The sequence below is a fragment of the Hakea prostrata genome, chromosome 4, assembly GCF_041222555.1.
Source record: "Hakea prostrata isolate BN-2017 chromosome 4, UWA_Hpros_2, whole genome shotgun sequence".
Lineage (NCBI taxonomy): Eukaryota > Viridiplantae > Streptophyta > Magnoliopsida > Proteales > Proteaceae > Hakea > Hakea prostrata.
In genome coordinates this window covers 4,066,399-4,077,982 of record NC_142603.1, presented here as the reverse complement: position 1 = coordinate 4,077,982, position 11,584 = coordinate 4,066,399, and the positions used below count along the sequence as shown (strand labels likewise).

The 11,584-nt window shown below is 38.6% G+C and overlaps 2 protein-coding genes across 2 annotated transcripts; both read right to left on the bottom strand.

Annotated features, from left to right (window-relative positions):
• Positions 1-1,660: 1,660 nt before the first annotated feature.
• Positions 1,661-7,383, bottom strand: LOC149017181 (protein TRI1-like). Its single transcript, XM_089151504.1, is given in 3 exon segments — positions 1,661-2,295; positions 6,880-7,047; positions 7,049-7,383. Coding segments are annotated over 3 exon segments (411 nt in total). The 5' UTR covers positions 7,172-7,383; the 3' UTR covers positions 1,661-2,175.
• Positions 7,384-8,745: 1,362 nt separating this feature from the next.
• LOC149017180 (WAT1-related protein At4g30420-like) lies at positions 8,746-10,930 on the bottom strand. The gene is made up of 7 exons (XM_089154255.1): positions 10,335-10,930; positions 10,199-10,261; positions 9,979-10,095; positions 9,603-9,831; positions 9,362-9,520; positions 9,099-9,250; positions 8,746-8,967 (listed from the first exon to the last, which is right to left on the bottom strand). Exons 1-7 carry the CDS (start codon positions 10,514-10,516, stop codon positions 8,808-8,810), a joined length of 1,062 nt encoding a protein of 353 aa, XP_089010381.1. The 5' UTR covers positions 10,517-10,930; the 3' UTR covers positions 8,746-8,807.
• Between the last annotated feature and the right edge of the window lie 654 nt (positions 10,931-11,584).

Genomic DNA, 11,584 nt, shown 5'->3' with positions numbered 1-11,584 from the left:
TTCTGAGCTAAACCTCCAACGAGGGTCGTGTTACTTCATCTTCAAAGCAGAGGATCTCCTCCCCAAAATCGTACAAATAAGTGCCCACTTCTTGGGTCAGAACCTGTTTCTTGTCGGATCTTGTCTCTGGAAATCGAAACCCTGCTATAGGTTCTACTCCATCGAAACCCTGCTATAGGTTCTACTCCACTCTGCAATCCATCCAAAATTTGTATTCAAATACCTTTCAGTGCTCGTAGTGTATGCAATATATTATAGAAGTACATAAATCTACTCATGTTGCCTGCAAATTCCAAAGTCATAGCAGAGGATGAGAGATGGTTAGATACCCCGTACACAGTGGGTTTGTCTCAAAAAATTGCGGCTACCAACACCATGAATACTAGTGGCTTAGAAGCAATTTTAAAACAGAGTTTCACGTATTCTTTAGTCAAGCAAATGCTCCTCCCATGAACCGCTGCAACTTTTACTTCATATTTCCCAAAGTCATGGATGATGTGATGATGATAATATACAATTTAGTTCCAGTTGCTAAGCATGTTCTTGGGGGATGAGTCTGGGTGCTGATCATTTGAAAGAAGAGCTAGAAAATCTCTTCTTAATCCCTCTGTTTCAACATATCTCAGATGCCTAACTTCCTTCTTTTTTAACTAAAAGTAGTCCATTTGAGCTCACGGCATGCGCAAAGAACCCGGGTGGTGTCTTATTTTTTAAGAGATGAAAACGACCCATGCGCCCAAGCTGACTACAGAGAGTCATGATGCATCACATGCTTGTATGTACTTACACCCTTTCACCCCTGGTTCTTGCAATGCCTCTAGAGCCGCAATTGGAGTAGCAAGGATCCATTTTGCCTAGTTACAACAAAGTATTGAATATCCTACATATAGCCCTGTGGATGTGGATCATTCTGAGTATACTTAGGCTTTCTTTTTATGGCCCAGTTACAACAAAATACTGAATATCCTACTTATAGCCCTGTGGAAGTGGATCATTCTGAGTATGCTTAGGCTTTCTTTTTATGGATTAACTTTCACCAATTGCATCAGTCATCATACAAGAGCCACAAAATATGACTTGGTTTAGACTTGAGAGCATATCTTGGATTCCTCAATAGTCCAGGTGAAGGCAACAGCTGAGGCAAAGAGGATTAATAGATACCTAAAAGCTAAGCTCCTGAAGTGCTATCACTAAGTGCATTGACCAACATGACTGATCTGAAGTACAGGTAAAATCATGGTGATGTAGCAACAGAGCAAAAAGATCTTTCCCAGGCAAGTATCCGGAGACCCTTGATTCAAGATATTGACGGATGTTCTTTGAGTTTGTTTTTTCCTTCACTTTGTAACACCTGCTGAAAATCTGAAAAAATGACTGAAACTTCTGTTTCTACTGTTTATATGGGTATTCCACAGTATCTGAGACAGGTTTTATCTAGCACAAAACTAACTTGAGTCCTCCATCATACAAATGAAGACTAATTGTTTGTCCAACTGGTCAAACTTTCTGACACACGTCAGCAACGCACAATGGCCCTGAGGTGGCTTTGCTGTTGAATGTAAGAATCTTGGCTGGTCCTCGTATAATGTCTGAAGTTTTCTCAAGATGGGTTGCAAACATTCTCTGCTTCCAGACCTAAGCTCCATAGCAACTCAAACCTTTCAAACATTTAGTGTCTTTCCCAAAGTTTTGCATGCTAACCACCATTTTAATAGAAATGCTTCTAAAACATGTCTTCCATGAAGGAATTACATTTGATCAATTCATTGCTGAACATTCCAGGAAAAGAGCATTCTGTTGACCTAGTGAAAAGCACTAACACTAAGCACAACTATGAAAAGTAAACATAATAGTCCGGATGCCTGATTCGTCCAACATTTGAGATTTTTAATTGAAACAAAGCACATTGTATTTCATGTTGTTCTTAAAGTGGATGAAGAATATTACTCAACACATAACCAAGCTATGCACGCAAGTTTGAGATTAACAATACTCACCACTCATGGGCATTCTTCTACTTCCTGAAGACCTAATTCTACCCTGAACAAGTTTCTGAGTATATGATCAACTAAACACAAAATTTGAGTGCACAGAAACCAGGTTCCTGTTCCTTACTCCCTTCTTGTAGTGAAAAAGACTGCCATCTTTTTCCGTATTCCAGATTAACAAAATGAGTCATTTGAAGAAGTGAGGTGTGATCAATCCAGTGATCTCAAGAAACCCAACACGCTCCCTCCCCCCAAATATGTTCTTCAGCTTCTCATCACACACTATCACCTTTTTGTTCTCTGGGTCCTAGAAAAAAAGGAAGAGAAAGAAAGAAGGGGGGGGGGGGAGATGTTGAAAGACAGATCAGAAAATTTTATGGCAAACAGATGATTATCAAGGCTACAGAATGAAATGTAAAACATGATATGTGACCAATGCAGGAACCCAGGTTATTTTCTTTAGAAGAAATTCTGAATGTTGGGTATATTCTGTACGCCTGTAAGAGTCTGCATTGACCACACATAAAATGCAACACCAAATAACTTCCTCAAAACCATGAATGGGTTTTTCCCTGGCATTTCCTGTTGTCCATGTTTTATTTTCTTTACAGTGGATTCTCAAAGATTTAAAATGCACAATACTGTACTCTGTTTTAGTTGAAACTTGACATGTGGAAAAGGGACCTTAGTCACTTCCTAGTACCTATATGTAAAATATATAGCTCTAAAATACCAAATGGTAAGTAGCAAAGAAATTCCTTAGCCAATGGGCCATTAGGGAAAAACATGTTACAAGGTATCAGGGAAAACGTGTTATAAGGTATCTCTATGTTCTATTAGGGTTTTTTTTTTGGGACAAATAAATAATATATTAAAAACACAAGGCAATGCTACAGGAGGAGAAGATTACAAAGGAACTGAAAAGAGAGGGGGGATGCAAGGAGCAAGGAGCTCAAGAGGGGGGGATGAGAGAGTAGCTAAGAACAATTAACCTATTTTTGGGGTTTTCGGCAACAAGGGGATGGGGGAGGGATAGCAAACTAGATTTTGAAACATCAAAGTAGATCGCTTTCCAAATCAAGTCTATAGATTGAGACTTGGGAGTCCATCTTCTAAGGTCGCGCTCCCACCAAATGTGATAGATAGTGGCACTAAAGACTAGCTTGCTAAGGTGATCGCAAATGGAGTGACCGGCAAAACTCCTTGAGATCCAAGACCAATCACGAACAAACCCTTGTGAGCATCTTGAGCGGGGCCAAATAGATGCAAGGGCTCTATCCCAGAGGGGACGGGAGAAGGGGCAGGAGAAGAAAAGGTGGTCAATGATCCTCTGAACCACTCCAACAAAGGGTGCAGCTAGGGTTGGCGGGGAATTCATGAGTAGTTCCAATAAATGATATGCTGCGATAAATCATTTGAGATGGCATAGACATCTGCAGTGGAGGCCTTTGAATGCCCTAGTATGGGATGATTTGGTTCAGATTGGGAGAGACAAAAGAGCTAGGGTAGGCCTAAAATGACTACAAAAAGAGGTGAGGGAAGACATCCACAGGTTCGGACCACAGCCAAGCATGGCATTAAATAGAGTTGACTGGAGGAAAATATGTAACCAAATCCATCGAGTTGGGATCAGGCTCAGATGGGTTGAGTTGTTCTCAGAAGACTAATACCCAAGGGGCAACAGAAGTTTCGCTAAACCTATAACAAAGGTGTTACATGATAAAAGCATTTTCCCTAAATACTTTTTAAATCAAGTCTTTTCTTCATAAAGATGTGATACCAAGGAATTAGTGCATTAAACAACTTCTTGAAGTATAGGGGCTATAAGAATATGAAAGTTCTTCTAAATTGCTATTTATTCTGCATTCCACAATTACTAATTTTAGTTCAGACAACAGTTTCAAAGAGAGATCATAGTCTTGTATAACATCTAACTTCTTTCTCCTTTTCATCTATCAACATAGGGGCCACCATCCCATGAAGGAAAGAAAGACAGCTTCACAGTTGGATCTAAAATTGGAGAAAGATTTTAGGTATTTGTGGATCACTACATGGTAATCAGCCAAATCGACTAAGAATCAGCAGAGTCCACTCCTGCTGCTGATCTGGTAATTCAAATTTTGAATTGCCTAAACTTCATGTCAGAATATTTTCTGACTAAAGTAACAATTATATTCTGTTAAAATACATTACATAAAGGACAAATTCGCTTTTTATCTTCACCATCATGATACATGTAATTTTCTCGGCCGTAACATTCAACTCTGAGTTCTCAGTTTTGAGGCTGGCTGAAACAAAATCAACTGTGACACCTAGAGGACTAGTGTCAACAACAACAGCATTCTTACTTCCATTACCTTAAAGAAAACTCATTTTACCATTAGAGGCATGGACCTCCAGCTGCTCTGCTAACCTTGCTTTATTTCCTCTCCTACATTTTACTGTTTCTTCGCTGAAGACACCAAAGCTCCATCATGACTCATCAAGTACAACCTATTATCCTATCATCATTTTCACTACTAAGATCAGGTTTGAAAGATCAACTGCAGCCTCCAAATACCCAGATGTGCCCAGTTTTCCAAACGGCAAACTATATATAATTTTCAAGGTATATTCATGATTAAGCAAAAAAATCAATAGAAAAAACCTCAAAGGACCTCAAATGTGTTTGGTGAGAGGAAAAAAAGGGGGGGTGGGGGGCGAGCATGAGTGTGCAAACTGGATGCTTATATCTGAAACAAACATCTGGAAAAGGAGGAAAGGAATAATCAAAATGTAATCCAGTCTTTGTTCCTTTCCCAACAGGCCATCATGGCCCACACACCAAAGCATCCCCTGATCTACCCAAGCATGAAAGCAGAGAAAAACAGAGTTTCTCTCTCCCACTCCACTTCCAACCCCTTCCCCCCCCCCCCCCAAAAAAAAAAAAAAAAACCCGGTGGATTATTTCCATTAGGTGTAATGTGTAGTACATTGGTGGTATTTATACAATAGATAAAGATGTATGTCATGTGATACAATACATGACAACATACAATATACAAGAGTACATACATAACTCCATATAGGGATTGGGGTCCTCAACCCCCCCGCGTCTCCTCTGCGGGGGCCTCGTTGTGGCCGCCACATGTCACCAAGAAAGTAGATCCGCCGATTTAACAATCTTTTGTTATCCTCAAACCGATTAAACAATTGGTTCCGTGAATGAACCGTTGTAAACCAAGCCGGGTTACTCATTAAAATAAAAAAAAAAAAAAAAAAAATAAAAACTCAAAAACCCCCCAGACGTTGTTCCACGATTTCTAAATTTTCAAAACCTTGAGGATTTGATCCATGAAATTTCCAGCAGAATCGAGCGAAGATGAAATCAAATGTGGCATCGAATCGACTCCGCTCGGAATCGGATTCGAGCGAGATCCATGCCATGGCGTTCAAGATCCGGGGCACCATTAGAAGTAACTCGTAACCTCGCCATTTCACACGGGAGGGCTTTGTGCCCGATTTGAAGAGACGCTGCTCAAATCATGAACAAGTAGATTCAACTATGATTCACCATGGATTTGAGCATCGGAGGTTGCGGGGTGTAAGATAAGGATGAATCCCAAATGACCATTGACCAAGCCATGGAGAAGTAACAATGGCCAAAGGCCGCGTGGCGTGCAATAACTTTCAAAACCCTTGAATCGGGTGCGTAATTATGAGCTGATCATCGAACTCACAATGATCCCACCTCTTGAAGGTTCTTGATCTTACGGTCACGGCGGTGGTTTGCAATCTTGGAACCAACCCCATTTTTCTTCTTCGTTGATCTCAAAGAGAGAGGGTTGTTGCGGGTTCTTCTTGGTTTTAGGCGTGACGAAGCGATGTCGAGAAAGAAAGTAACAAAGAGGACAAAGATGATTTGCGGGGAGAGGAGAGGGAGAGCAAGGTTTTGGTTTTATTTATTATTTTTTTTTTAATGAGTAACCGGTGGTTTATAATCGGTGGTCATTCATCTGAACCGAATTGTTTAACGGTTTAACAAGAAAACAAAGGATTGTTAAATCGTGCAATATACTTGATGACATACATAAGCTCTATATAGGGATTGGGGTACCTCAGAGGATTACAATCCCCCCCCCCCCCCCCAAAAAAAAAAAAAGGAAATAATAATAGTAATAATAGACGTAAGCTATCATGGTTTTGGATCAATGATGTGATATAAGGGTTCCTGATATTCCCCCCTCTTCTTTTAAATTTTTTATAACATTCTACTCCAGTTTACACGGGCGAAAGGAAGAGTAACAAGGAACTCAAAAGCAGATTGTGAATTTGAAATTGAACCCAAGAGAGGCTGTCCCAAAACTTCATTCTTTCATTCATTAACTAATTTACGAAATCTATCTGAGTGTGAACTTGAAAGTAAACCCAAGAGAGGCTTAGTAAGTATGGGGAGGCAATATAAACTTCCTCTTCATGTAACATCTAATGGAAGTTACTTAGAAGTCGCTGCATGTCTGCCGAAGCAGCAGTAACCTGCATGTTCTCTAACCACATTAGTGTTGTGATGCCGTACGCGGTTTCCTGGCATAAAATCCTCCACATCTAGTTATTTAACCCCATCCGCACTGCAACATTGTGGGATATGTAATCACTAAAACGAACTGGTAGTTTCTGGGATGATGGCGAAAACCAGTAGGTGATCATCGCGGCAACGACCAAACCCAGCACAAAAAACTTAGCGGTTTAAACATCAGAAATCCGACCATACTTAATATTACTCTCCCATTAACTAATATTCAGGTGAAGAAGCATCGAAGAACATAAGAGCATAAAAAGTGTTAAAAGTGAACATGATTTCTATACTGGGAGGCTGATTAGAAAAGTGAAAAGAGGGGGAGGGTTGATGAACCTGAAGGTTGTGCTCCTTGATGTAAGCCCAAATCTGCTTGATAGCTTGGGTGCGAGGTATCTCAGGAACCCCAAGAAGCTCTTGCATTGCAGGAGAAATGGGCTTAGGCTTGGCGATTCCCCTCGGCTGTCGATTCTCGGTCGTGGATGAAGCAGAAGCAGCAGCAGCAGGAGGTTACAAGACGGCCCATGCAGGGGGTAGCTGGAGGAAGAGGAGGAGCAACGAAGCGGAGAGTCGAAGATGACTTGACCCCAACAAAGCTCGACCAGCAATATCCCAACGACATTGCCATTCGGAAAGGAAAGGAGAACACAAAGAGGAAGAACTGTTTTGGTGCTGTACGGGAGAAGAAAGAATGTCCTAGAGGATGGAATGGGATCCTTTCCTTTCAAAGCGAAAGAGGAAACGATTTTATCTTTTCAAGCCTGCAGAAGCAGAGGTGTAGTTTTACAGAGATGCGGTGGCACCACATTGCAGGCCTTCTAGCGGACTATGATGCAACATCATCAAATGCAATCAACGGCCGTGGCTTTAGTTGTGATTCGTAATTCCATCATAGGGAAAATTACATGATGAGCTAGTGAGCTACCTTTTAAGCTTTTTTTCTTATTATTATTTTTTAATAGTAATTTAATTTTTAATTAGTAAAACTAGTTAAAGAATTTTTTTTGTGAAGAACTGAATTCATTTAAAAGAAAAACCCCTGGGATACAAAGTACCAAGTACATCAAAATGCAAAAACCAAAAAACGAAAGGGGGGAGAGAAATAAAAAGAAGAAGCCTGAGAAACAGCAGCATAAGAAGCTAATCTATCTCAGCTACAAAGTTGCCTTCTCTATGTGTATGATTTACAATTAAAACATCAAACAAAGAATAAAGGCTAAAGATATCATGTATGTAATGGCTGATATTCCAAGGTGGAGTCTTTGATTTGTTGTTAATTAGACTAACAACAGCTTCATTGTCACTGTCAATGATTACTTTCTCTAGATTGAGGGAGATAGCTAGCTTCAGTCCTTCTCGAATTATAGCAGCTTCCATTTGAATGGCTTGTGAGTTTCCTCCTTTACAGTAAAAGATGAAGAGAGTGTGACCCAAATGATCACGAGCAATACCACCAAATCCAGCCTGGAAGTTGTTGGAACCCTTTTGCTGATTGCAGCTCCATCAACATTGATTTTAATGAAATGCATAGGAGGTGCTCTTTATTTAATGCTTTTGAACTCTTTTCTTGATCTGCTATGCTAATGAAGGGCTAAATGCTCTGCAGCTATTGATCGAGATGATCTCCATATATGATATGGATTACTCCTTGGTCTAGAATAAACAACATTATTGAAAGCTAACCAAATGTGCCACAGCATAAGTAAGTGTTGTATGAGTTCCTCTAATTTTAAATTGTTTCTTCTTGCTGGTTTTAACCAATGAGAAAACAAAAAAACATGGCCACAAATACCCTGCTACTCATCCCATGATAAAACAGCACCAACAGAGGTTAACTCTGAAATCAATATAGCCATGAGAGGCCCATATTCTTCCAAAAAAACATATTGTCTGTCTTACTGTTTCTTTTAAGGAACTAATAATTTGAATTACCTAAGCAAAATTGTCCATTTGAAATGACATAAATTTCTCTTTTTCCCTCTATGCTGGGATCTATGTAAGAGTCTATATATGTTTTCATCTGTTCTTTGTAAGGAAGTTAGCACTCAGCCTTGACATCCAACTTTCCAAGCAGATTGGATGATATTTCTGAACAGTTCAATTCCTAAAATGAAATTACAAATATTACAGAAACCTGAAATCGTTTTTAATATTACAGATTAAAAAAAAAAAAAAAAAACAGGGGCAGCCTTCTTCCAGCAGCACTATAGTTTTCAATATTTAGTCTCTTTTCTTCTCCAAAATATGTTTAATTTCGTCTCCCATTATGGATTATTGTCTAGAAGAGATTCCTGCAGATCGATTTTATCACTCTGCCATGATTCGTTTATCAGCTTTCCATCTTTCTGTGTGTTTGCTAGATCTTTTGTTTTGCCCGAGAGAACAGCATACAAGCCAGCCACGACAGCAATGCCTCCAATCAAGCTGAAGTGTACAAAACAACTAGTAAGATTATTGAGTCACTAGTGATAACTGCATCCAATAAAATGAAAATCCAAACAAAAACAATATCTAAAGAGAAAAGATAAAAATGAAGTAAAGGATTAGTGTATTACCTTCCTGTGTAAAGTTCATCATGAAAGAAGAAAACAGCAAAAAAAGCCACAATCACAGTGCACATAGGACTGAATGTTGATACAAAGAGTGGCCCCCTTTTGGAAATGCACCAAGACAGAACAAAATAGGACAGAGCAGATCCCACTGCCCCCTGTACATTTTTTAATGTTATGAATATCTTCTGTAATTATGATTTATGAGAATTTTATGTTGATATGTGACAAAAATAATCAGTAAGAATAGTTGGGTTTGTGTACTTAACTGTGTAGAAGACACCAAAAAACTCAATTTTGGAATGGAGAATCCAGGTCTTTGGGTTTGGCTCCAAAACCAATGCCAGAACACCAGATTGTAAAGTTCCCAAGAAACACATCCAAGCAGATAAAGAGAGGTGATCTGGATATTGCTTTGACATGGGCACCTGTTAGGCATGACAGAAGTAAGAGACTAGCCTTCTTAATACTGAAATTTATAGAAGAAAATGAACTCTAGGAGAAGAATACCTGGAAAATCATCCAAAACGTCCAGCAGCAACAGCAGCAGATGAGGAGGAGGCAACCTACCAACCAGTTCTTGCTACCAAAGAGAAGAATAGATTCTTCTGCTGGAAATTTGGTTTTCACTAGTTTTGGGCCTTTCAGAAATGACATGCACATGGCTCCACTAACACAGAGGATGGTTCCAATTATCTTAGCTATGGTTCTATTGCTTCTGAAATCCACTTTCTCCCATCTGATATGTTTAGAGGAAAACATAACAACAATGTTGTAACTCCAAGAATTGTTCTTCAGTTTCTGACTCTCTTTTTTTTTTCACCGGATGCCAAGGCCAGCACAAAGCAAGTCTACACTAATGAAGTCATGGGTCTCAGAAGATTACCCAAGAGAAGCTGCAACAACGAAAGTAAGTGCAGGAACAAGGTTACTCATGGCTGTTGCAACAGATGAAGATGCCAAATGTATACCCTCAAAATATAGATTCTGGAATGCTGTTACCCTGAAAAGAATTCCAAAAATAAAATTTTCTATCAACTTGCAACAGAATAAGGAACTCAAATAAGTCATTTAATCTCTTGTAAGCTGAGGGAATAGATACCTACCCAAAAAGTGAAGCTATAAACATCATAGAAAATGTCTTCAATCCAATGGCTGCTCTATTTCCCCTTTTCAACATGAACCCAGGATAAGTAACTAACCAGAGAAAGAGAAAAAGAAGGCTTCTTTTTATATTCATACCTTCCGTTGATATAAGCTATGGGAGCAATGATAAGAGTAGCAATGGCTTGCCTGTAAACAACAAAGACCCTGGTACTCAATCCATGATTCAGAGCAGCTTCTATTGATAAAGCAACACCTGCAAAGGTGAACTGCAAGGCCAACATAGCCATTAGAGGCCCATGATCTTCCCAAAAACCCATTGCAATAAGCTTGCTCTAGTTGAGCTTCTCAAACACGGAAACACAATTCTTCTTCAGTTTGAAGAATCTTTTTCAATGTGAATTAAACTCTCCTTGGTTTAGTTGCAGCTTAAATGTCAGATTCTTTACCTCTCACTGTTAAAAAGAACTCTGAGAAATCAAAAACAAAAAGAAAACAAAAGAACACAGAGATATGGTTCACACACAAATGCAGTGTGCCATATCCACTCGTGAAGAAGAAAAACTTTGTACTGTATAGAAGAAAATAAGGGAGATCTCAGACCAATTACCAAAATGACATTTCATACTTGGTAGAAAAGATCAATGAAATAAGAAGAAGAAAAATTAAGACTTAATTGAAGAAGCTTTGCCTCAATCTCAAAGAGATATTAATTGGGATAGAAAATCTGATGCATTCTTCATTTCCATTGAGCATATAAATATTTTCCCACATGCATAAAGTATTCACATGCAATAACAACCCCTAAAATAATCAAATAACTAGTCAACTGATGAATTAACTCAAAATAATAACTGATTAAATTAACCACCACTGCATGCATGCACGTCCCTGACATACTATATTTATTAAAAGAAGGATTATGATATAATAATTAACAACGATATTAATGGGTTTAGATATCGTTGTTAAGTCATGCATTTAATTTTTTTTTTCTTTTCAAGAAACAACTTAAATTAGACTTTCCAAATTCAACCTTCTTGAGGCCAAAGTAGATGTTTTTACCAGAAATGTTGGATTTAGGTATTGATATCATATTATGCGATATGAAGAATGCAAACCACTTTTGAATCTCAAAATTTCACTAAGTCATTTTATTGATTGCACTATTCAACTAAAAAGCAAGTTTTAATGTATTCTATGATACGATACAATGCTAGTTTACAAGTAGTCATATTTGACACAATCGATACGATACATATCGATATGACTTTCTATTGAATTACACTAAAATACAATATAGGTCAGTACAATATAGTACTCAATACAAGACAATACGTCTCTTAAAATCGTCTGATCAATACAACACTTGATATTGATATTTTAAA